This window comes from Eschrichtius robustus, chromosome 14 (assembly GCF_028021215.1).
Source record: "Eschrichtius robustus isolate mEscRob2 chromosome 14, mEscRob2.pri, whole genome shotgun sequence".
NCBI classification, from domain to species: domain Eukaryota; kingdom Metazoa; phylum Chordata; class Mammalia; order Artiodactyla; family Eschrichtiidae; genus Eschrichtius; species Eschrichtius robustus.
Window position 1 is genome coordinate 38,415,737 of NC_090837.1, and position 27,853 is coordinate 38,443,589.

General features: G+C 35.3%; 1 protein-coding gene across 2 annotated transcripts in view; it reads right to left on the reverse strand.

Annotated features, from left to right (window-relative positions):
* The window catches only part of ROCK1 (Rho associated coiled-coil containing protein kinase 1), a 151,210-nt gene that overhangs the window by 14,638 nt on the left and 108,719 nt on the right, over positions 1 to 27,853 (reverse strand). For both annotated transcript variants that reach the window (XM_068562556.1, XM_068562555.1), the window contains exons 17-26: positions 20,752 to 20,858; positions 19,402 to 19,552; positions 17,252 to 17,412; positions 16,233 to 16,417; positions 14,444 to 14,513; positions 11,830 to 11,924; positions 4,593 to 4,758; positions 2,872 to 2,965; positions 1,920 to 2,008; positions 514 to 702 (exon numbers count right to left, since the gene is read on the reverse strand). In XM_068562556.1, coding sequence (XP_068418657.1) covers positions 514 to 702; positions 1,920 to 2,008; positions 2,872 to 2,965; positions 4,593 to 4,758; positions 11,830 to 11,924; positions 14,444 to 14,513; positions 16,233 to 16,417; positions 17,252 to 17,412; positions 19,402 to 19,552; positions 20,752 to 20,858 — 1,307 coding nt within the window. The remainder of the gene's footprint in view (positions 1 to 513; positions 703 to 1,919; positions 2,009 to 2,871; positions 2,966 to 4,592; positions 4,759 to 11,829; positions 11,925 to 14,443; positions 14,514 to 16,232; positions 16,418 to 17,251; positions 17,413 to 19,401; positions 19,553 to 20,751; positions 20,859 to 27,853) is intronic.

The following is a 27,853-nucleotide window of genomic DNA, read 5'->3' on the forward strand; positions in this document are numbered from 1 at the left end:
AGGATGGTAAAACCATAAATGATGGAGTCAATGCTTGTATCTAAGTCTGTCTAAGATCAGAGACCATGTTCTCAATTTTGTGCTATTAAGCTAGGAAGCATCAAAAAATTAAGTCTGATGTTTTGAAAAGTGAGTCCTTATCAGAGGAAACAAAAAAGCTATAATACTCCAATTCCACTATCCCAACTATAGTCAATATTATATGAGCCATATCTCAATTTCAGTCTGAAGCCAAAGAGGCAAAACCCTTGGTTGTTTCTCTAAAAGTAGCATCTCTAATCAAGCTGATGCTAAGGGGTAAAAATTACTCAAGTCATAGTTAACAGGCAACAGAGTATCTTTCTATTTTTTTCAAGATCATGGTTCAAATTAGAGTAACAGTAATCAAATTATGGAGAATATAAACATAAATATGATTTTTATACTAAAAAAACTAAATGAGATCAGTAGACAATAAGTATATACAGTAATAACAATTTAAAATAATCCTACAAGTGCAACACACAACCTTACCGCTTGCATGTCATTCAGTTCCTTCTGATGTTTCACTACCATCTGGTTGAATTTCTCTCTTTCTTGGTTGAGTTCAAGTTGTAGCTTTCGATTTTCCTTTTCTTTCTTTCTCAAATCCTGTGTATTAGCTTTCTTTCTATCAATTTTAAAGTCTTTCCGATTCATTATTTCTGCCAACTTGTTAACAGCCTATTAAAATATTAAAATGTTATTAATAAGGTTCTTCATTGTAGCTACCCAATTTAAATCTCCACTAAAAATATATTTTTTTCTTCAAAATCAGGAAGCAGGACTTTTTGTGTATGTGAAAATTAGGAGAACCTAATGAATGTTGGAATATGATAACTGGTAGCACAAGTAACTATTATTGATTCATCTCATTGTTCAAATGTAAGAACCAGACAGGCTTGCAAAAATCCAGTTATTGTTCAACAATTATTCAGCACTTATTATACTGCATGTAAGTACTCTGATAGGCACTAGATATAAGGACAGAAAATACAATTATGCCCCAAAGGCATCCTAGTCTGGTGGAGGAGCTGGATAAGCAAGCATGACAGTACAGAGAGATACTGCTTCTTTTTTCTCTTAAGTGTCCCTTACTTTTTCTTTTTTCTATTGGATTGTCTTTTTCTTTTTTGCAGATGCTCTTTATATTTATCTATACATGCTGCAAATATTCTTCCTAGTTTATTTCCTTTCAACTTATGTTCTTTTGGACTTTTTTGTATGTAATAAATGTCAGTCTTTTTCTTCATGGTCTCTGTTTGGGTATAAAGGGAAGTAAAATCTCCACTGAAGGATTTTCAACAAGTATTAAGTGCATTTTTGAAAGACTGCTCTAGTTGAAGGATTGTTGAGAGGGAGAATAGATTAGTGGTAGGGAGCTATCAAGTAGAAAATATTTATTTTACTGTAAAAATCAACTGAGGTACACAGTAGCTTATGAAGAATTTAAACTACTGGATAACTTGGTAAAATGACAAGATACCAAGTTTTAGTGTAAAAAATCTGATCTAGCTGCAAAATACAAAGCAAAATGATACCTCTACCCCTTTTAAGTTTCTTACTCACTCCCCATTCTTCTCTCTTGACTTCAGTCAAGTATGTGGTTTCTCCTCATTAAGTTTTCCTACTGTCAATTGTAGGTTTTCTATACAATCTAAAACAAATTCTTCACTAATCAGATGACTAGACGAATTAGCTTTCTTAACTCGCTTGAAATCCTACTTCCTGAATAAGTCTTCCACATTTAATGAAGAAAGAATATTACATTATTTTTTCTAATGAAAAGCTTGAACCTTATAATCTCAGTTTTAAGAAAAAGGACATGAAGAGCAAATATTAACTTCTGAATATATGATACTCAAATACAAACACATGGAAAAGGCTAAGAGCATGTATACCTGCGTTTTAAGGGTTCGTTCTGTATTGATATTCTTTTCAAAGGCAGCCTTAAGATTATTGATCTCCTCCTCCTTCTTCAGTTTATATTCTGTCAACAAATTATATAAAATGTTATCGCATGGCATTAATTAATTTCTGCCCTGCAAAGTAACAATGAGATACTTTTATAGAAATTTTGTAATGGATTCAAGGTTTATTTTAAGCAATAAAATATTTAATTCTTAATTAGTTATTAGTAACAATAACTAATTATTCAAATTAGTATATACCACATAATAACTTTCAGTAACTTCATTAAGATATTTTTCCAGGGCTTCCCTGGTGGTGCAGTGGTTAAGAATCCGCCTGCCAATGCAGGGGACCCGGGTTCAAGCCCTGGTCCGGGAAGATCCCACATGCAGTGGAGCAACTGAGCCTGTGCTCCACAACTACTGAGCCTGCGAGCCACAACTACTGAAGCCCGCGCACCTAGAGCCCGTGCTCCGCAACAAGAGAAGCCACTGCAATGAGAAGCCTGCGCACCACAGTGAAGAGTAGCCCCCGCTTGCCGCAACTAGAGACAGCCGCACACAGCAACAAAGGCCCAACGCAGCCAAAAATAAATAAATAAATAAATTAATTAATATTTTAAAAAAAGATTTTTTTCAGTTTATTAAGGTATAATAGACAAAATTTTAAGATATTTAAAGTGTATAATGTGATGAATTGATATACACATACATTGTGAAAGGATCCCCCACAATCAAGTTAATTAACACATCAATCACCTCACATATTTACCTTTTTGTGGAGGGGTGGTGGTGAGAATATTTAAGTTCTACTAAGATAATACTTAAGGCTACAAAAGTTAGTTAATATATGAAAACAAATATTTCAAAAACCTAATGCACAACATAAAGATTTACCTCTGAACTTGATTTAACTTATGATTTTTAAAAAAATCCTACATACCTTCCTCTGCCTTCCTCATTTTATCAGTTAGCTCTTCATTTTCTTTTCTTAATAATTCAATATCTTTGGTTAGCATACTGTTTGTTTCTTCGAGCTAAACAAAGCACAGAAACGTTTAAGCTATACAGTCTCTTTGCTAGTCTCATATTTAAAGCAATAACCTTTAAAAAAATACTTGCATTTTCCATAGATGAGGACAGGTCAGACATTGCTTAATTATAAAAACATCTGGTTTCCAGTTTAAAATATGTGGATATAATTAAATTCAAAATATTTAAAAACAACTGTTAGCTTCCAAAACTTATTTCAGTGTGTGTATATACACATTACATATGAACGGAAGGAATAAAAAATGTAATGAAAAGAGAACGAGACTAGAAACTAGGAAATATGCATTTAGTTTTCTAGCTCTGTGACCCTTAGCAAGTCACAACCTTTCTGGGCTTCAGTTTCTTCATCTGAATAATGATGATGAAAATGACAGTTTAAAATGTTTGATTATTGTATGGCTGTTAGCATAAATGATGCCACTGTGGGCCCATATAGTTCCTCCTGTCCTTCCCCTGACCCTACCCAGAACTGTACTGTGTGGTAAAAATCACTTCTTTGTTATCAAGGGCTTTGTAGTTAATAGATATTATTTCATAATCATTAGGACCAGGTGGCCTCTATGCTCTGTTAGTCCCCAATCAGTGATGAAGACCTTCGCTGACATATTCCTGGTACCTACGAGACTAGTTAGTTATCCATTCATAAATCTTGACGTAGGAATGCACTTCCTATTTCCAACCACATACCCCCCATACCCTAGGTTAACTATAACATTGTCCCAATGGTCCCTTGGTGGTGTGGAGTGCAGCTGTGAATGCTTCCACATCATTGTCCGTCCGAACCCACTCTGTGAGTAAGGTACCCTATAATAAACTGATCCACTGATTATACGGAGCTGCCTGCCTTGTTTTTCGGTCTCAAGATACCTTCTCAGTTCGGTGGGCACTTTTCATTTCCTCTGTCCTCCAACAATGTCTTTTAGTAATGTACTTATTCACCCTTCTATTTATATGATTTCATTTAATCTTCGTAAGAATCCTGTGGAATAGGTATTGTTTCTATTTTATAGATGAAGAATCTGAGGCTTGGATAAGTTAAAGCAAACTGCCAAGACCATGTAACTTCTTAGAGGCAAAGCTGGGATTTGAACCCAGACCTGCTTATACCAGAGCATTTGATGGTGGTTTCACCACCAAGAAGAAAAATCTCTATAACTTCCCTTTCTAGTTCCATAATACATAGACCATAGTATAAATTTCAGGAATAGGTAATTGTTTGTAGTACTGGTTTTTCTATAATGGATTTGTAGATATCCACAAAGAATTTTTTATCCCAAAATAGTTTCTCTGAATTTTATAGAATTCTGGTCATGAAATCAGTTGCAATTTATTAAGATAATAAAACAAACGAATTTAAGGTAAGCATTTCTTTACAGAAAATATATTAAAATCTACAGCCAGAAAGGGAAAAAACCCAATACACTGAATAAGAATTTCAATCATTAACAATTGTTTTAGATTATATAAATTATTTTATATATGAGTACAAGTTGACCATTGTGTATAAGTAAATACTCATGCACTTACACTTACCCTAACGCTTTAACATGTAACCTATTTTGATTTTTAAATTAATTTTAATCACATAACTTAATGAACTATCACACTTACCCGACTAACAGTGTGCTCTTTATCTGCAATCTCTTGTCTATTTCTTGAAGCAGCTTTCTTGCTTTCTTGGGTCAATTCAAAATACTGTTCTTCCAGAAGCCCTCGAGCCAACTGCTCAGACTCGGCTTTTGTTTCTGCTAGATCCAACTGAGCAGCAAGAGTTTCTCTAGTAGATTTAAAAGAGAAATGAATGTAAACAAATTCAATTCATTCTTCTAACTTAATCATATGCTTAAAAACACAATTCTTTTTAAATGAGAAAAAGAATTAAGTATTTTATTGCTTAAAATAAACCTTGAATCCATTACAGACTTCCTATGAAAGTAATGAATTTAACCTCTCACACTTAGAAAACCTATAAAAGCAAAGGACACTTTAATCTTGTACCTGCTATTTTGCTTAACTAAGAAAAAGGTAATAAAACAATGGCAAGCAGTCTACTTCTAGAAGGGAATGTGTTGGGATCTGGAATGAAACGCAGCATGGCACAGTGGAAATGTCATTGGCTTATAAATCAAGAGGCCAGGCCTGGACCCTTACTTATCCTCATTATACCACTAGCTAATTGGTTAGGGACATTGGGCAAGTTCCTTATATTTACTGGAGCTCAACTTAATCAAATCCATAAAATGAGAGGATTAAACTACATTATTTTTGAGGTCCCTTCCAGCTCTGAAATTCAATGAGATTATGAAGACTTATAAATAGACCTGCAAACCACCGTAAACTATTCTAGGAATGCTCCTTAGGAATTACATTTTAAAAGCCTTTCAGAATTGACATTCAGACCACGACCAGATCACTGCAGTTTGCCTGCTCTTCCCAAAGAACCTGTCTTCGATAAGTTATCTTGGTCATAATTGTAACCCCTACATACAGTAGGTGCTCAATAAATGTTTATTAAATGAATGAATGAATGACTTCCAACTATTTTCTATTAAGAGAGTAATACAAATACTTTAGGCTGCCTCAAGCCTAAAGAGGAAGACATATAGTGACTACAAAAAATAATAATTTTTTTGACAATTGTTTTTGTCCAACAAATATTTGAATGTTCCTATGTGCCAAACACTGTTGTAGGAATTAAGGCATACAGCAGTAACAAACTCCCTGCCCTCAGAAAACATACATTAGTAGTGTGAGACAGTTCAAAGAAATGAACAATATACAGTATATCACACAGAACAATGAAAAGAAAGGTGAAGAGGCTGTGAGTGTGGTCACTATTTTATAGAGGGTGATCAAGGAGGCCTCTCTGCTAAGCTGACATTTGAGGAAATATATGGAGGAAGTAAGAGAGCCATGCAGTGTATCCGGGAATACAGCTTCAGGCAGAAGAAACATCTAATACCAAATGCCTAAATGTTCTGAAGGAAGCTAATGTGAGCAGAGTGAGGAGGGGTTGGGGGGAGTTGTGAGATGTAGTAAGAGAAGTGGGGAGAGAGAACAGGTATTATAAGGCTTTCTAAAACAACATAGGGACTTTGGCTTTTACTCTGAGTATTCTGTCTTAAAAAGATCATTCTGGCTGTTGTTTAAGATCAGACTAGAAGGGGGACAATGGTAGAAGGAGGGATACCAGTTAGGAGGCAACTGAAATAATCAAGATTGGAGATGATGGTAGTTGGGACCAAGCTGGTAAATGTTAAAAGTGGTGAGAAGTGATCATATTATGGACATGTTTTTTAGTTATAGCTAGGATTTATTGACGGATTTCATGCAGAATATAAGAAAAAAAGAAGAGTCTAGGATGACTCCAAGTTTTGGATTTAAGCAACTAGGAATAACAGAATAGCTAATATTGACATGGGGAAGACAGGGAGGAGCAGGTTGGCAAGGTGAGGGAGTAAGGCATTTTTTCTGGACATGTTACATATAAGATGCTTCTTAAACACTCAACTGGATATGTCGAACAGACAGCTAGATTTACAAGTCTGGAATTCAGGGGAGAATATACTTGTACACTGATGCTATTTAAAGCCCTGAGGCTAGATGAGAACAAGTAGGGAGTGATCCCTTGGGTCCTCCAAACTTTAAAGGTCTCAGAGATGGGAAAGGACAAAGGAGCAAAGAAGGGTGAGGAAGAGCAGCCAGTTCAATAAGAGGAAAACAGTGTTTGGTGTCACAGAAGCCAATAAAGAAATTTTGTCAAGAGAGAGTAATCAATTATGTCAATTGTTGCTATCAAATAAGATTAGGACTGAGAACTGACTATAGTTTTTAGCTATTAGGAAGTCACCGGTGACCTTGAAAAGGGTTATTTTGGTAGGGTAATAAGTACAAAAGTCTTGAGTGAGCTCGAGAGAGAATGGGAGAAGAGGACCTGATGATAAATGGTATGTCACTTTTCAAGGAAGTCTGCTACAAAAGGAAGCAAAAAAAATAGGATGCTACCTGGAAGTAAGATATGTAGTTTAAAGAAAAGGAGGCTGGACTTTCCTGGCGGCGCAGTGGTTAAGAATCCACCTGACAGTGCAGGGGACATGGGTTCGATCCACGGTCTGGGAAGATCCCACATGCCATGGGGCAACTAAGCCCGTGCGCCACAACCACGGAGCCTGTGCTCTGGAGCCCGCAAGCCACAACTACTGAAGCCCTCGCACTTAGAGCCCGTGCTCTGCAACAAGAGAAGCCACCACAATGAGAAGCCTGCACACCGCAACGAAGAGTAGCTCCCACTCACCGCAACTAGAGAAAGCCCGCGTGCAGCAACAAACACCCAACGCAGCCAAAAATAAAAATAAATAAATTTTTAAAACCCTTACAAAAAAAACAAAAAAGAAAAGGAGGTTATTTTTTAAGGAGACGTTTACCTGTATGCTTATATAACAATAGGAATGACTACAGAAAGGAAAAAACGATGTAGGAAAGATGAGAGTATTATTGGAGTCATACTGTTAAGCAGGCAGAAAGGGATGGGATCGAGGGGCTGCCTTTAGGTAAATTCATGTAAATTTTGTCCATTTACATGAATCAGAAGGAAGGTAGGGTTTTAGGTACAGACGCAAACAGGTTAGTAGCTATGCTGGTGGAAGAGAGGAGATGTTCTATGACTTCCAGGAAGCAAGGCCATTTGCTGAGTATGAGAACAAGGAGAAGTTGTTGATTTGAGGAGGGAGAAAAAGATAGAAAATAGTTGTCTAGAAGAGTAGGGGAGTTAGGAAAAGATAAAAAATACTGCCATTGGTAAGTCTATGAATACTAAGGGGTAGTAATGCAGGGCTTCAGATGGATAACATGTTCTCATCTGGGGTTACTGCTTTGCATCATGTTCAGATAAATTATCTGCAACTACATTCATCCAGACTTCCTTCACAACTCTCCAGAGTAAAAGACCTGTCTCTACTGATGTTTAAGGCCAATCTCTCACTTTTATTCTCCTGTCTCCTTAAAGAAATCAATTTATCGATAATTCCCTATGCTTCTAGATTATAAGATTATAAGCAGGGGCTTTGTTCTTATTCACTGCTATATTCCAAATGCTTAGAAAAGCATCTGGCCCATAGAAAGTGCTCAGAAATTTTGTTTGAATCAGTGAACAGATGTGCAACTTTTTCCACTCTGATTTCCCTGCCGTGTCCAATGCTCAAATTTCTGCTATCTTTAAAAAGAAATGACGCTCCTTCACAGTCTCCTCCAGCTACTGCCATAGCTCCTTGCCTTAACAACTATGTTTCTTGAATTTTTTGATTTAATAAATATTTACTGAGCATCTACAATGTTCTAGGTACAATTCTAGATGCTAGGCATATAGCAGTGAATTAGAGTTAAGAACAAAACAACTGAAAATTCCTTCCTTTGTTGAGCTTAAGTTTGAATGGAAAGAGAAAAACAACAGAATAAGTAAGCAAATTCTATAATATATTAGGAAGAGATAAGTGCTACAGGTAAAAATAAAACAAGGAAGAGAGTACTGAGCTGGGCAGCTAGGTAGTAAGGTGAGGGCATTCTCAATTTTTGAAAGAGTGTTCAGCGAAGGTCTCTCTTGAGATTGCATTTAGGCCTAGACCTGAAGAGGGTAAAGGAAGAACCCATGTGGATATTCAGAGGAAAATGTTCCAGGCAGAGGGATGAGCAAGTCCAAAGGCCCTGAGGCAGAAGAGTAACAGACTGGTTTGTGAATAGTAAAGAGGTCAATGTGGCTGTTGTCTACTCTCTCTGTACTTCTACCCTTCCCACTCATGTCTCAGTCTACTTCAGTATAGTACCTATCAATATTGTCATCATTATTTAGGAACTGTTCTCAACAAGATAACAACCTTAAATATAATGGACAATTTATTTTTTACTTGACCTTTCTGAGTATTTGGAATTTTAAGTCACTTTCTCTTCTTTGAAATATTCTATTCCCCTGGCATTTGTGATACCCCCACTGCTTTCCTCTTTGTATTATGGGTGACTTTATACTTTCCCTTCCTCTGCCCATTCCTTATCCTACACTAGGGGTTACAACTTGTTGCTTGAGAGAGCCAAATGAGTCCATATAAATGTCCCCTCCTACCTCCTTTCTGTACCTGCATGTGCGTGCACATGCATGCACGCACACATACACACTTAAAAATAAATTTGGGCCAATATTTTACATAAAAACTGAGATTCCTGGCTTCTCTTGAAAAACCAGAAGATCTTGAAATACTGGGTCAGTGCTACCATGTGGCAGCAAATGCTCAGAACTGAGGACATGAACTCTTCAGTTTGTTATAATCCTCACAACTCACGCAATGGATGCTACCGATACTTAGATCCAACTAACTTCAACCCAGTTACATGTATGGTATCATAGGCTCAAGAGTTCATAAACCCTGATAAACACAACCGTCTTAATAAATCTCATCTATCTTAGTGGTTTCAGCATGAAATGACTGTTGAATTGGCTTCAAGTCCTTATCTTTGAGTTCCAAAGCAATAATGCCAATGTCTGGTATCCATTTCTCTTTGGACATCCCATAGGCACCTCAAACTCAGTAGGTGTGAAATAGAAATAACCTTGCTTGCTCTCATTCCCCCAAACTGGTATTCCTTAGCATAGGGACTACCACTACCAACAACCCAACTGTCCTGGTCAGAAACTTGAGCTGACCTGAAATTTTCCCTAACTTTTATCCCCGTACCTTCAAATCTACAAGCCCTATTGCTTCTACTTTCTATTTTTTCCTATGCACTTGCCTCTCCTTTTACTGCCAACTTCCACTATAATTGTATATCTAGATTATTCCTATGGCAGTATAACTGGACTCCCTATATCCACCCAGCTTTGCCTCACTCCAATCCATTCTCTAAAGACTGGAGATTTCTAAAACCCTATCTTGTCAATCCCTAGCTTAAATTTTCATTTATTCATTGAATAGTTATTGAATACTTATTATTTGCCCAGCCCTGATCTAGGTGATGTGGATATACAACAGAGAATGGCAACAAAAATAAAATCTTCCACTCTTCAATGCTGATAATTCCAGTGACACACAAGTCCTTTGTAATCTGACTCAGGTTACTCTCTCCAGCCTCATCTGTCACCAACTGTGTCCCTACTTGCAAATGAAAGCATTTGCCGCTCCCAAATCACAGACTGGCTTTTGCCTATATTGTTCTCAACCCATATCCCATTCCCTGGTGAATTCTACTCTGCTTAGTTGTCACCTGGGGAATGTTCTCTGAATCCCAGATGGTAAGATGAGGTATATACCCCTTCAGTATATTCCAATAGCACTTTGTCAATAGCCACCTACCTTAATTATGTCTGTTTCCTGACTAGATTCTGAAGCACTTGATGGTAAGAGCCATAACTTATTAATAATTATATCACTGGCATGAAGCACAGCACATAGCACAATAGTGGTGATCAATATGTTTCTCTTAAACAGATCAAACAAGGGAAAACATATCAACCCCATGAAACAATATAGTAGCAGACTGGGTGTCCCCTTCACTGTGAATGCATATAAACTGGGACTGTATATTACATTGTAGATACCACACAAATGATAGGCAACAGACTATACTCTACAAAAGGAGTTTACTACTGTCACAGAGAGAAACCAGGAAATGTAGCTTTGTGCCTACCTTAGAGTTTACCTAATGTATTAAGAATCTAAGCACTGAGTGCCAATGGTTGCTAAAAACAGAGGTAGTCTTCTTCCCTCTAAAAATCAGATTTGAATCTGTTTAAGCCTCCAGATTAGGGGTGTCCAGTAAAACTTTCCACGATGACAGAAATGTTCTACACTTGTGCTGTCATATGGTAGACACTGACCATATAAGACTATTAAGCACCTAAGTCATGGCTAGTACATCTGAGGAACTAAAGTTTTAACTTTATTTTAATGAACTAAAGTTTAAATTTAAATGGCTACATGTGACTGGTGGCTACCATACTAAACAGTGAAACTCTATATTTAACCATTGATTTGCAAAAAACACAGAAGGATGACGAAAATGTTCAACTAACTATGGAAACAGAATCAGCAAAATCATAACTGAGGAAAACTATACAGGACAAATGATTCAGTTCCTTCAACAAATAAGTATCAGGATAGTGATTACTCTTGTGGTGGGGAGGGAAGAGGCATAAGCAGAAGCGGGGATATAGTGGGCTTCTGAGGTAGATTTTGTTCATGGGTGGTGGTTATAATGATATTTGTCATATAATTCATAAAACTGTACATGTTTTGCTATTTTATGTATTTGTTTGCTTCAACAATAAAAGTTAAAATTTCTTTCAAAGGTGGTTATATGGAAAAGAATATAACAATGTGAGAAAACTAGTTTCAATGTTTGTTCTCACACTATCTAGCTATGAGCAGTTGTTACACTTAATAGCTTTCTAAGATCACCTCCTTGTAAGGCCCTAGGCACACATGCAATGGAAATTAACCTGCTTTATAATACTAAGAGGAAGACCCTGCATACCTTTACCTAACATAAAATGATGACTTGCAAATACAGCATGAACTATTTATATACAAATAGATGTTTGAAGATTGAGAGACCCTTGAAAACAATTTACTGTCACAATTTAGTGAATCTGTACAACCGCTACAGTGTTAATGTATCAAATTATTTCTTCACCATAAAGGCAAATTTAGCCTAAATCTAGTTTGATTTGTTCTGAATTAGCCCAATAAGATTTGCTATTCCACTGCCATCAGAATAATGGCACATCTATTCTCTATCTTTAAACTTAAATTTAAGAATGTTTTGCTATAGTACTGATTCTTGTTCTAAACTAAAATGGACATACTTTTCACTTTGTAGTTCCTGTATTTTCTTTGAATTTTCTCTGTTTTTTTCTTCAATTTCTTCCTTAAGTTCCTTTACCTGGGTTTTATAAAGTGTCTGCAAAACAAGTGATAAGAAGAAATAAGTGTTTATGGTAGGTTAAAAAACAGTTCGGTAGTTTCTTACAAACAATTAACACATGGTCCAACAATTCCACTCCTAAGTATTTACCCAGGACAAATACAAATATATATCCATACAGAGTCTTATACATAAATTTTCATTGCAGTTTTATTCATAGTAACTCCAAACTGGAAACAACCCCAGATATCTATCATCAGATGAATTTTTAAAGTTGTGATGTACCCATACTACTCAACAATAAAAAGGAATGAACTACTAATATATACAGCGTGATAAACCTAAAAAATGTTAAGCTGTATGAAAGAAACCAGGTGCTAAAGAGTGTGTACTACATGATTCCATGTATATGAAATTGTAGAATAGGTGAAAATAATCAATAAGACAGAAAGCAAATCAGTGGTTGCCTGCAGATAGAGGTGGGTGGAGAAGATTGACTCCAAAGGGCCGTGAAGGAAATGTTTTATATGTTGATTGTGGTGGTGGTCACAGTATACACATATGTCAGAATTTATCAACCACTTAAAATGGGTACAATTTATTATATATAAATTATACCTCAAAAATATATTAAATATTATATTGATTGGAAAAACATTATAAAGAAACTTAGCAAGCAATACTTATTTAAAAGTTAGATCAATTCTTGAAGTGAATAATGTTAGAGAAACCACTTCTCTTCTGGGTGATGAAGTGGGTGGTTGAGAGGTAGAAGAAATATCCATAAATAGGATTTATCAATGTTCTGTCAACATATGAATAATATATACTTATTACAGAACAATGATTCTTACAAAATTCACTAGGTTTTTGCCAACTCCATCAAAAAATATTTAACAGGCATGAAAAACTATTAGACCCACACTGTGTTAGATGCTGAGGTTACAGAGTAAACTTCCAATTCTGAAGTCTATTTCTTTTTTTTAAACCACCCTTTTTAGTTTAAAAGATAAGGAAAAAAATAGTAAGGATCAGCAAATAGCTGTGGAGTACTACTTTTACACTGTACACTGAATTATATCTCTAAGAAATAGCACTTCTCTAGGGGAAAAATACATTTCCATGGGAATGCAAATGAAGGAAGAATGATGGCTGGCTCTAGTTTAAGTGCTTACAATTTCTAAAATGAAATAGTCCATTCTGCATTTAGGAATCAGATTCTCATTTCTCCTTTCTCTGACTTCAATTACTGAAATTTATATGTGTAATCAATGGAGAAAAAGAAAAATAACCTGATTTGAAAGCCCAGATTAAAGAAAATCTTAAATTTGGTTCATAATAGCTTATCAAATTTAACATCTAACCCAGTCCTCACAAGCAACAGAATAAATCAAAACTAAAGACAGGGTTAGTATTTTGTATGGTTTTTATAGAGGCAAAAATCAAGAATCCATAGGAACCACCACAAATCACTTGACAGCCATCCCCAAACATGGAGGCACTGAATGATTACTCTGTGGAAGCCTAGGGACAAAAAGGTGTGCTTTATATTACAGACCACTTTGCAGAAGTCAGTACCACACACTGAATAGTTAAGGTTAATTTACACTCAGGGAAAAGTTTTTCAACAATCTTGAAGTATTTTTTAATTTAAAAACATATTCCAGTGATAGTATAATAAGCCACGAAGAAATAGAAGTAGAAAGTCACCATATTTATTAGATGAAAAGAGTAGAGCATGAAGCTCTAAATTGTGTGAAATTCTGTAGAGCTCTAATGGTATCCAGATGTTTTACTAGAGAAATCATTACTTCCAATATTGTTCACACTTGGTTTCTAGGGCATGTTTATCAGTGTAACTCAAACTCCACGCGTTTAATTACACTGCTTAAAGCTCATAGGAAAGGTGGTTGTCACTGAAAGAGAAATGGAGCTGGTAGATAAATGTCAAGCTGAAATGGCAGAGCACAAGCTTGGCAACCAAAGGAAGTAAACAAAAATTCAGAGGTTTCAATAAAGCCTCAAAGCATTAGCTATAAATGCTCATCAACAGTAGTAATGAAAATAACTTGGCCTGCAGCAAATAAGAAAATGATTTTTATGGAGAAAAAGGATAACAGATGCGTAAAAGTGCACACAGAGCTGAAATAGGAGAAAGCTCCTCAACATTAGTTATACCCACAACTGTATGTAGTTATACCTAGAGATATATGTATGTAGGCCCCTATAATGTGTATACAAGAACCACACATGATAATACTGGCACTCTAAACCACCAGAGCTTGCTACCAGGCAGACAGAAACCTTAACAAAGTCTTATATGTAGCTCCAGTTTGAAAGCAATTCTGGAAATATTTGCACAAAAACAGTCATTTCTTTACAACTTAAACAGACCACCAACTCAGATCCAGAAATGAAATGCAAAGATGGGGATATAAAGGGGAGAAAACTACTTCACAGTCATTTGAAAAAGAATCATAGTTCACATTAAAAATCTAAATACCTTGTTTTAAGTCAGGTTTTGAAACAGTCTATATGTTAAAAATGATTCTCACCGAGAAATATTGCTCAGCTTCAAGCTGATCTTGTAGCTCCCGCATCTGTCCTTCATTTCCTCTGTATTGTCTTTAGACAAAAGAGAAAACAGTAAACAAATGCTCCTATTTATACTAGACTTTATATTATTCTTCGTTTCTTAAAGTTGCTACAATAAAAAAGGTTTACTAAAGTAACCTTTGTTTCAAAAAATCATTCTTCAGGGACTTCCCTGGCAGTCCAGTGGTTAAGACTGTGCTTCCACTGCAGGGGGCGCAGGTTTGATCCCTGATAGGGGAAGTAAGATCCCGCATGCCGCGCGGTGCGGCCAAAAAAATTAAAAAAAATCATACTTCATTATACAGTATTACTTTACTAGTTATATTTGGTTAGGCCACACTTCTGCTCCTTATTAAATGATACTATGAAAAGTTGAGGGAACAGTTTTCTACTGAAGGTCACTTATTAATTGTGGATTAATCCACAATGCAAAAATAAAAATAAAAATGATATTTTTTGGTAAATTTTTGTAAAGAAAAGCTTTCTTAGGGATACACTTAAAATGTCTTATGCAGTAATAGACTATTAAAAACTTGACCATATTTAATAAATAGTAGGAATAATTTAGTACTATATTTTATGGTCAATTAAGCACAAGGGTGTGGTGGAAATGAATACTCAGGTAAGGAGTAAGAAGGGAGGCAATAACAACAACTGACAAAGGAGGAGTAACACAGATAAAGAGACAAGTACATGTACAGAATACATACACATAAACACTGCTCACAGAGAGGAAAGGACTCAAAAAGACAGAGACACAATGCAACCCAAAGACATAGCTATTCAACAATGAACAATTCCATCTGCAGCTGCTAGGTTTTCATATTAGATAGTAACAGCTTTTTATTTTCAGCATATGGTTGACAGAAAGTACATAATAATTATTAGTTAAATGCTGAGTGAAAGTTATTTCGGGAGAAGAAAACTACAAAACACATTACTTGGTAAAAACAGTGGCTCTAAAAGGGGAAAAGAATTTCACCAATATAAAGTCAACAAAATCAAAACCAGCAATTTTACCTAAGAATTACTGTGTTGTAAATGAAGCTGGCAAATGAAGACATTATAACATAAATTTGGAGGAAATAAAACGTCATGGTCTGGCATAAGGTATCTTTGCTATTAAATTTCTGAACCATGTCCTTATACAAATTCTGAAAGTCATACTGACACCTTGCTTTGTCCCCATTTCAAGTAAGCGGGCACATCACATCTCAGAATAGAAGAAAAAGGCCATTTTGCATTTTGAGATGAACCAAAGAAACAAGATAAAACAAACAAACAAATACAGGGCCATCATGTCTAATGTCTAATTCTAGTCTCTAAAATAAAGAAACCTTAAACATTTTCTGTAAGGTACTAAATCCTTAATAGAAAGGTTATTCCTGATTTTTGTAATTCTAGTGTGAAGAAACATGATGACTTTCGTAGATATGAAAATCATATGAGAAAACTGTGTTTTTCCTACCATAAACAGACATTGTAAAGTCAGTAGTCTTGATAATGTCCTGTTTTTTCCCCTTTAAATAACTGTGTTTTTTATTTAGTAAGCCTGTCTTTCCAAAGCCTGAACTCCCTTGCAAACCTTCTTTGCAAATAAAGTCTTTTATTTTTTCTAAATGCTTTTTCCTAAATCTTCCTTTCACAAACTCTAAGTACATAACCTATACACACATAAAATATGAAACACATAAGCAAATGCTAAACACAAAAAAGAAAGAAATCAAGAATGTTATTTCCGAAACTTACTTTGTAAGCTGAGCTAATTCAAACTCTAATAATCTCTTTGCTTCCAATAAAGTATTTATCTCCTGTTTCATCTGCTTTTCTAAACCTTTTAAATTGTCTGCCTCAAATGCTTGGGTCTTCAATTCATTTTGTAACAACAGTCGCTTATTTGACTCCTGCTCCAGTTGCAGGGATAGATTCTTAACCTATGAATGAGAAAAATAATTGGGATTGTAAATCTCTTTAGTAATTTATTAGACATTTGAAAGAATACTAATCAAATCTCAAGTACATTATAATTCCTTATACAAGTAGAAAATATTAGTATTGTAATGAGTCTCCACTGTTCTATGCATTTATTACTGCAGAATTTAGTGTTAAATCAAATTAATTCCCAAATTTCAGATGTGAGATCTTGGAGGGAAAAGAAATCTGGTTTCTTTGTACCCCAACCTGTATGGAAATTTTGGAGAAGGTGAGTATAAAAGTCACTTTTGGGGGGACATTCCTAAATTGTATTTAAATTTACCTGCTCTTTCATAAATGTTTGTACTCTAATCTACAACCCTCCAGAGTTTATAAAACAAATTGAATATATATTTGATTCAACTCAATAAATATTTATCAAGTACTTATTAGGCGTTAGGACTAATAAACTGACTCCACAGTTTAACGCTTCTTTTGAAATCTAAATACAATGCTCCTCTTTGGGATTACTGGATACCTGACAATAAAGAGGTTTTTCTCTCTCTCTCTTAAAAAGTCAGTTTCTTCAGGGGAGGAGCTGTGACACTTCTTTACAGTTGTACTGTCACAGTGCAAAATGGTATAGAACCTATGGTGTGAATGTTCACTATACGAAGATGAAAATTTTAGGAGTTAGGGATATAGTGGTGACCTTACAGCAGTGAACACAGATACATATAGGTTATTTTATTAAAATCTCCACCATGTTGTTTAAATTATAGATAATGACTTTTTAGTAATAACAATGATATTCTCTTTTATAAGATGAACAAAATCAGTATTATTTGTCTTACTTCATCCTCCATCCTTTCTTTATTTTCAGTCAAATGCTCTAGCTTCTGCTGAGATTGTTTTAGATCAACGTCTAGCATGGAGCACTGCTTCTCAATCTGAACAACCCTATTTTCAGCCTTCTCTCGAGCTTCTCTCTCTTCCTTCAGCTTTTTTTCCATCTCTGTGAAAGAAAAAGTTACAAACATACATCTAAAGAAAAAGACTAATGCTTTTCACTTTCATGGGCTGTCTAAGACAACTAGGTGCCAAAAATCCCTACTGTTTTTATCCTGGGACTCTTTTAGAGCTATTCATTATAGAAGTTCTAACATTATGAATTATTTGTATAGTGGGATCTCTAAAGGAAGAGAGTCATAAAATATAACTAATCTTCCAAATCCATCCCTTGCCCAATTTCAGACCAGAAGGTGAAAGTATAGCTGGAAAAAAGTGGAGTATCTAAGGAGAAGAATGGAGGTAGTTCAGATAAAAGTAGAAAAATAAGATTGTGGTTATTAATCTATACCTAGCATTGTTCCAGAAAAGTTTCCGAGGCTTAAGGCTGTGATGTAAACTTTAACTTATGCAACTCAGACAAGATTCCGTGATAGTATAATACCTATTTTAATTATTATCAGAAGATATTAGTCTACAGTGAGGTTCCCTTTTTGAGATATGGTAACTAAGGTTCTAAAGGTTAATTTTCTAGGGTCCTGCAACTCTTAAGTTGCACCATCAGGTTTCAAACTTAATAAGTCTGCTTTCTCACTTTCAGACTGTCCTCTAGGTGACAAAACAGAAACCATCAGAATGGAGCTTCCTGAATAATTCCCAGATTTCTGGCTTGGGCCCCTGGATGTTGAATACCATCATCCATAACCATGATAATATCTCCCATTTACTGAAAGCTTTCTATGTACAGGCAGTTTAGATGCATTTTCCCACCTAATTTTTTTTTGTTTTTTCATAGTCATAGCGTGGCTAAGAGGCAAAGTAGATTTGTCTGATTACAAGCCTGGGCTCATAAAAACTAGATAGCCGTAAACCAAGACAGTCAGAATAGGAGTAAGGGCAGGTCTGACAGATAAGGTCACACGTTTTCCCTTGAATAAACTGAATTTAAGGTGCCAGGTAACACTTCCAGGTTACAGTAGGTTAAGAAATGAGTAGAAGGTGAAGAAAAGGAAGACATCTTTTTATAAGTTTGGCTATAAAGGGATGGAATAAAACAGTGGCAATTAGTAAGGATCACAGGTTGCTGCAAGGGTTTGTCTTTTTTTTTAAGATGGGAGAGACTTGTACATGTTTACAACAAGAAGGAATTCAGTGGAGGAAAAGAGGTTGAGAATAAAGAGGAGAAAAAGAAATAATAAGTTGAGATAAGAGGCTGGATCTGAATACAGCTAGAACATATTAGCAAGGACAGGAAGAGGATCACCCTCCTCTAAGATGAGAAGGAAGATAATGAACATGGGTAAAGTAGTAGGACAGGTTGATTAAGTTAGAGAATTAGATTCTGAGGGGTTCACACCTATGATTTCACAATTTCTTTTTGAAATAGGAGAATGTTCACCTAAAATTAAAGTGATAAAGAAATGGCATAGGAAGCTTGAGGAGAGAAATATAAGTTTAGGAGAAGAAAATCACGAGTGACATATATAAAAATGACAGCTCACCTGAGGCTGGAGACAATACATTGGGATAACACCCATCTGAAGAACTATTTGAAGCAATGAAAAGTGGCCGGCTAGTCTGATCTAGATCTGTTGTGCTTAGAGGCATAACACAGTGGAAATACAAAGGAATGAGAGAGTTGAGGGTACAGAGCAAGAAAGCAGATGAATTAACAGACAATGAGTTCCAGAATGGATCTCGAAGAAAACAAAGGAAAGGGCTGAAAAACTGGGAGAAATGAGAATCCACTGACTTTTACAGGGAGTAGAGGGTAGTATAGGGAGTAGAGAATGGTAGAGTAAGAGAACTAGCAGGTGCAATTGTCATTTTAAAAAATGGAAGGTATCAAAAAAGGAAGGCACCCTTTTCCCAGATCATCATTTATAATTTCTAAGAGTTTAAACTACTACACAATAAAATTTGATCAAAATCAAAATATTTTTGTTGGCATTATTTAAAAACTAATCATGCAGAAAATATTAAAACTGACACTTACCACACATTGCAACAGACTTGGCCTCTTCAATAGATTGATGTTTGTCAGTTAAACGAGCTTTGGTTACTTTATGTTCATTTAGCTCTTGTTCTAACCTTTGCTGTAATGATTTAAGCTTGTAGTTTAAATCTATTTCTAAGTTATTCTTTTCCTGTAAAATGAGAATGAGAGTCATGTACTACGCTGTGCAAAAGGCACATCATTAAATCTTATATTAATTAATATCCCATAAGAGATAATACATGAATCACATTGGCTTGAAATGTTACACCATATATACTTAAATATTTTTATTCAAGACAACTTTATTTTTATACTTCTTGTATATTTCACACCATCTATAATGTCTTACTTTAAAAATCACAATAAGCACATAAAATTAAAAGCAAAATATCACCTTTTTTCTACCCCCCACCCTTCCCCATGTGAATCATTAGCCATGGCTGATGGCAGGGCAGAGTTCTGTTATGTTCAGGAGGGTTCACTGCGAGGATCAGAAATGAATAGGACAATTCTTCAGTTCATTTAAAAATTTTTGCTACCGTTTAAAAAAACTGATCTCTATTTACATTTGCATCTACACCTAGATTTACCTTGCTCTGACAAAAGAATGTCAACATGTATTCCATTCCTGTTTGGGTACTTCTACGCTTCTTCTTTCATCCTATTTCCAAACTTATACCAGACTTAGACATCAAAAAGCTATTCTGAATGACACAAAACATGTCCAAAGGACAAGATAAGTGGTGGATTTTCTGATCATTTATCTGAGGATCTAGTAAACCTACAACATTTCAGGGAGGTAAGCTAAATCTGCATATTACCTATTTAATCCTTTTCTTAGCAAGGTAAGGACAGAGGATAACCAATGGCATTTTTTGACTGTTATGAAAACTCTACATGCAAAGGCCAATTACATTATGTATGCTCTTTACTATTTTGCTAACTCTTACTAACGAAATGGAAAAAGCACACATGGTCTACTACATACTAATCCTTTGTTTTCCTTCTTCATAATTAGTAAGGTTCAGCATCTTCATCTTGCCCATGTACAAAAAATGGGGGAAAAATTCTATATGAAGAGGTATCTCCAAACCAAAGCAATTTGTGATGATCAGATAATATCAGATATCTGATACCCTTCAAGGGTAAAAACAAACAAATAAAAATAACACCCTAAAAAGCCCAAATTAAGACCCACATACACCTCCACACAGCAACCAACAATAAAAACTTCTAGAAATGTAAACATATAAAGATTAGGAATGAATGATCTTTTATAAAACCATCCTATAATATCTGATAATCAGTAAATACTATCTCATAATTGGTATATGTTAAATCATTTACCTTTTCTGAATGATTAAGCATGTCTTGAGCCTCTTTTCTTTCTGCTTCCACTCTTTCAAGATTATGTTTGAGATGCTTCACCTCCTCTTGTAAAGATGTAATTCGAGCTATCAAGTAAGAAAAAAGTTCAAGTCACATAGTCATTGAAAGAGAAATCTTTTTTTTCCAGCATGATCATTAAGATAAAAAAAGTTTAAAATCTCCTGATCAGACAGAAATTTATTAAATGTTTTCTTAGCAGTATATACAATAACTACAATACATAGTGATAAAAATGTTAATTCTAGTTGGAGATCATCTAGTACATATTCCTCATTTTACAGATGGTCAAAGAGATAAGCCTGAGCTTCGTCCAGAAATCAGATCTGAGTCCTAATCGAGTGCTCTTTTCCCCATGTTAATTAAGGCAAGTATTTAAGTGCTTTTTTATGTATCAGACATTCTGAAAAGTGTTTAATTACTCTAAAACTTAATGAAGAAAAACTCCATTACTAAAGAAACTAAGTTTTAAGGAATTCAAGTGCTCTAACAAAGCTTAGTTTTAACCTACCTGATGCTCATGTCATGCAATGGTAGCAACTCACATATTTAGAAACTCTACTCATTAAGATATGCTTTAGGTTTTACGTTTTGAATGCATAAGTACTTAATAAACACAATTTAATACATGCAGAATCTAACATATATGAATGTAATTATATTGTCTAGTTCAAAAGTAAAAACCTATTTTCTTATTTTGTGATTCAATGTGGCCTAAGATTTGACGGGGAAATGGATAAAGCACCCTAAAAGACCCGGAAAAAATTTGTACTTCTTAAAGTTTAGTGTTTAACTTGCAGTACTTGCCAAAGTCTTCAAGGCACTCAACCTGCCTCCCATATTTTACTGTTTCTGAAGTAGTTCTTTAATGAACAAATGAATATTAAATCTTTGGCACGTGATAAGGCTTCTCTGGTAGGCTAGTTCTAGGATCTAGAGAGCAATGAAGCGATTTTATTTACACACACAGGCAATATGGCATTCTGTTCACATAGGAATATTTTCATATAGGAGAAAGAAACACCTGCTAGTTTCTTTCAAATGGTTGAGCAAAAATACAGAGAACGTGTGTGTTTGTATGGAGAGAGATAAAGCAAACATGGCAAGATGTTTAAATGTTAAAGTGTTACTTAAAAAATGCTTCTTCCTGTATTTATAATAAATAATAGGTTTTAAAAATCTGTAGAAAGATAGTATATTCAGGTTAAACTGAATTTTTGTGTAGAAGTTGTTCATATAAACCAACTCCCAAGAAGACAAAGTAATGAAAATATATGGGTTGAATTCATTAGAGTCCTAGTAACTTTATAAAAGGTATGTTAAATATATTTTATTTTCCTCATTTATTGTACTTTTTAAAAAATGCTAGGAAGAAACTATAACTTGTCTGTACAATACATGAAAGCAAAAAAAGCTTCATATTAAAATATATATATATATATATATATATATATATATATACATACACACATACAGTGGAAGGAATAAGAACCAAAACATAAGGGATCATAACCAAAGCAGATCAAAACAATAAAGCTTCTAGAGGAAAATAGGGAATAATATCCTCATGATTTAATCAAAGAATTCAATAGGCCACACTAAATAGCACTGACCACAAAAGAAAAAAAAATAGGACTACATTAAAAATAAGAAAAGTAAGACCTCCTGTTCATTGGCAGACAGCATTTAAGAGTGAAAAGGAAAACCACAGAGTGGAAGAAGATAATTACGGTACATGAATTTGATAGGGACTAATATCTAGGACTTCCACAAACCAACAAGAAAAAAGCAAACAATCCAATAAAAAAAGGTGGGGGGGGCAAAAGACTTGAAGAGCATATCACAAATTGCCAATAAAAATGTGAAAAGTTGCTCCATCTCGGACACCAGGGAAATGGAAACTAACCCCTAAGGAAATACCATCAGGCACCACCTGAATGGCTAAAACAGTAAGACTGACCAAACTCAGTGGGGATGAGTACTATCCTTGAGGAGGCAGTGGAACAACCAGAACTCGCATACATTGCTGGTGAATGTAAACTGGTGCACCTACTTTGAAATACTTGGGTGTATTTACTAAAGCTAAATATACTCTATGGCTCTGCCACTTCTAGGTATATACCAAAAGGAAGCATACGTATGATTACCAAAGACTATGTACAAGAAAGTTCATATCAGCATTATTCATAATAATCCCCAAATGGAAACAATCAGAATATCTGATTTAAAAGACATCACCACAAAATAACTGATAAATTGCAGTGGTCATACAAAATACTTGGAGTACTATACAGCAAGAAGAACAAACTACTGCCATATACAACAATACGGATGAACCTCACAAACAATGTTGAATGAAATAAACCAGAAACAAAGGAGTGTTTTCTGCATGATTCCATATATAAAAGTTCAAAAACAAGCAAAACTAACTTACGTGTTAGAAGTCAGAACAGTGATTACTTCGGGGAAAAGGGGTTAGTGACTAAGCGGAAGTACAAGGGAACTTCTGGGCTGCTGGTAATATTCAGTTTCTATATGGGTGTGTTCATGCTGTGAAAATTTTTCCAGATACATATTTTTTATTTATTTTAATATGTACAGATATGTTAAGTCTCAAAAACAAAAAAAAACTCACTGTGAAAAATCTAAATATGTTAAAATCCCCAAATATGAAATCTACTATCTAAATTTGAGGCCCATCAACTATATATAAAAATTAAAAATAAAGGAATGGGGACTTCCCTCGTGGTGCAGTGGTTAAGAATCTGCCTGCTAATGCAGGGGACATGGGTTCGATCCCTGCTCCGGGAAGATCCCACATGCTGCAGAGCAACTAAGCCCGTGTGCCACAACTACTGAACCTGCGCTCTACAGCCTGCGAGCCACAACTACTGAGCCCATGCGCCACAACTACTGAAGCCCATGTGCCTAGAGCCCGTGCTCCGCAACAAAAGAAGCCACCGCAATGAGAAGCCCGCGTGCTGCAAGGAAGAGTAGCCCCCGCTTGCCGCAACTAGAGAAAGCCCACATGCAGCAATGAAGGCCCAATGCAGCCAAAAATATAAATAAATTAAAAAAATTTTTTTATATATATAAACAAACAAATAAATAAATAAACGGGCAAGATACAACAGGAAAGTGCAAATTAAAGGAAAACCCCCTCAAGGTCAGATATATTTAATATCATCTATAATACAATTTTAATCCAGTAAGAAGATACAGAAGTCATAAAACCTTAACACACCAAACAATGCTGCATTAAAAATATACAAAAGCAGGGTATTATGAAATATCCACAGCTAACATCATACTTAATAAACAATACAAAAGGAAAACTAAGACAATTCCATTTATAACAGCATCAAAAAGAACAAAATACCTAGGAATAATTTAACCGAGGAGGTATAAGACTTGTACACTGAAACTAAAAAAAAAAAAAAAAAGTTGAAATGAATTTTTTAAATACCAAAATAAACGGAAATATATCCTGTGTTCATGGATTAGAAGACTTAATATGTTAGGATGGCAATACTACCCAAAGCAATCTATAGATTCAATGCAATCCCCATAAAAACTCCAAAGATATTTTATGCAGATATGGAAAAGCAGATCCTCAGATTCATATGGAATTACTTGCACACCAGAATATCTAAAACAGCATTGAAAAAGAACACCAAAGCTGAAGAACTCAAACTTCCCATTTCAAAACTTGCTGTAAAGCTACAGTGACCAAAACAGTGTGGTACTGGTCTAAGAACAGACATATAGACCAACTGAATAGAATTGAGAATCTAGAAACAAAACTGTATACCTATAGCCAATTGATTTTCAACAAGGATGCCAAGACCATTCAGTGGGGGAAAAAGTAGTCTCTTCAACAAGTGGTACTGGGACAACCAGATATCCACATGTAAAAGAATGAAATTGGACCCCTACACATCATACCATATACAAAAATTAACTCAAGTTAGTCAGAGACCTAAATATAAATGCTAAAACCATACAACTTTTAGAAGAAGACACAGGGGTAAACCTTCATGATCCTCAATTTGGCAATGTATTATGATATGACACCAAAAGCATAAGCAACATATATTAAACTGGACTTCATCGAAATTAACTTTTGTACATCAAAGGACATTATCAAGAAAAGTGAAAAGACAAACTACAGAAGGGGTGTAAATATTAGCAAATCACACACCTGATAAGGTCTAGTATCCAGACTCTTAAAAGTCAACAACGAAAAGACAAAAGACCCAATTAAAAAATGGACAAAGGACATGAGCAGACATTTTTCCAAAAAGGATATACAAATGGCCAAAAAGCACATGAAAAGATGCTCAATCTCATTACTCATTAGGTAAATTAAAGTCAAACCCACAGTGGGACACCACTTCATACCCATTAGGGTGGTTATAACCAAAAAGAGTTAAATATCAAGTACTGGCAAGGATGTGGAAAAACTGAAACCCTTGTACAATGCTGGTGGGAACATGAAATGATGCAGCCATTGTGGAAAATAGTCTGGAAGTGCCTCAAAAGTTAAACACAGCATTAGCACATGACCCAGCAATTCTACACCTAGATATCCAAAAGATCTGAAAACAAGTATTCCAATAAATACTTGTACATGAATTTCATAGCAGTGTTATTCACAATAGCCAAAAGGTGGAAACAACTCAAATGTCCATCAACAGATGAACAGCTAAACAAAATGTGGTGTATACATACAACAGAATATTAGCCATAAATGAATGAAGTACTGATACATGGTACAACATCAATCTTAAAAATATGCTAAGTGAAAGAAGCCTGATACAAAAGGTCACATATTGTATGATGTCATTTATATGAAATATCCAGAACAAGTAAATTCAGAAATATAAAACAGATTGGTGGTTGCTAGGGGCTAGGTAGAGGGGCATATAAGGAAGGAAAACTTAATGGGTACAAGGTTTTCTTCTGGGTTAATGAAAATGTTTTGGAACTAGATAGACAGGTGGTTGTACAACACTGTGAATGTACTGAATGCCACTGAATTGTACACTTTTAAATGGTTAACTTTATGTTATATGAATTTCACCTCAATAAAACAATATTAAAAAATGCTGCTAGAAATACAAGGGGGCTATGAGAAAAAAGACTACAGTCATAGTGTTAACTTTTAAAATATGTTTAAAAATTTGGCAAATCAAAGACACAAAGAATAAATGGAGTCTTAGAAAACTGGTTAGATTAGAAAATGGATCTATTGTTTTTCTTCCAAAAGTCAAATCCAAAAACATGCCAAGTAAAAAACTTACACAATTTCCAAATGCCCATGTAACAGTTAAAAACAAAACAAAAGTGCATTACACTATGATATACTATTCCCTCAGCCTATTTCTCTATAGACATGAAGCTAAGAGTGTTTTTTTCATTTTTAAAGGGTTGTAAAAAAGCAAAAAAATAAGAATATGCAACAGAGATCGTATGTGGCCCACAAAACCTAAAGTATATACTATCCAATTATACTTGGGAAGTCATTTCCCATACACATGAAGAAGCTTCTGCTCAATACTGTACATGGAGAGCATTCAACTAGGAAACAATTGTTACTGTGCCACAAGGCTAGCCTCCCAAACTATAAGAAATTTATACCTGAGGGATCTGAAATGTCTTAAACCATAAAAAATCAACGTAAAAATTTTACGTGTGCATGTATGCATGTTTTACCACAATGCACCTTGCATGTTGAGGCTCATATAAGTTTTGTGCTTTTTAATGTGTGTGAACTTTGATTCACATTTAAATTAAAAAATAAACCTTAAAGCATTGAAAAAGGATAAACATCAACAAAAGGTCATGCTATGAATCTTCCTTAACTTCACCAATATCTAAAAAACAGAGTCAGTTAAACCCATTGTTGATGAACACAACAATGACCATTGTTGATGGTCTCATCCTTGAAAGCAAGCACTTCAAGCTCAGCTTCAAGCTCAGCACTTCAAGTTATCTGGAAAATCACAGACTTAAAGAATTTTAGAATTGAAAGAATTTATAGGGGTCACCTAATCTTCTTGGTTTATAAATAAAGCAGAAGAAGTGACCTGCACATAGCTAATAAGCTGTATATGAAGAGGCCTAGAGAAGCAATTTAAGGAAGTGGAGTATGAGGCTTTTCTAATACATATAATGAGGATACTTTCTTGGTTATATTCAGATCTATTTTAAGCCTAGTCCCTGAGAAATAAGATTGCAGAACACTCCTCAGCTAAGAACCAATGGGAGATCCTAATTTCTGTTTCCAAAGTCCAAAAACTGACCCCGACCTCTCTCCACAGAATTACAGCTAATCATCAAGCCCCATGAGACCCCAAACTATGTTCACATCCTGTGACTTAGGTTAAAATGGACTATCCCACCCCCTACTTTTCTCTGAAAGATCTGGCAACTTCCATGCATATCTGTTTTGATTAGGTAGTATGGATGCTGTTGCTGACAGAAACAGAAAAAAATGTGAGAAGTGGAAGCCAGGAATCTTGTTGAAAACAAAATGATTTTATTACCATGACCAGTTTGTGAGTCTAAAAGGAAACTTTTAGACCACAAAGGCTGCTGATATCTCTAGTCCTAACCTTTCCAAGTACCGAATTCTTTATTTGCGATGGGATTCCCTTTCTGCAGTTTAATTTCTATTTCTACCAACAATGCGTGAGGAATTCCCAGGTTTTAACAGTGATCATCTTCTCTGCCTGGTTAGTTCCACTTTGAGTAAGACTTTTGTGAATTGGGCACTTTTAAAAATTAAGTTTTCAGGGACTTCCCTGGTGGCGCAGTGGTTAAGAATCCGCCTGCCAATGCAGGGGACACGGGTTCAATCCCTGCTCCGGGAAGATCCCACATGTCGCAGAGCAACTAAGCCCATACGCCGCAACTACTGAGCCTGTGCTCTAGAGCCCACGAGCCACAACTACTTAGCCCACGTGCCGCAACTACTGAAGCCCGCGTGCCTAGAGCCAATGCTCCACAAGAGAAGCCACTGCAATGAGAAGCCCGTGCACTGCAACAAAGAGTAGCCCCC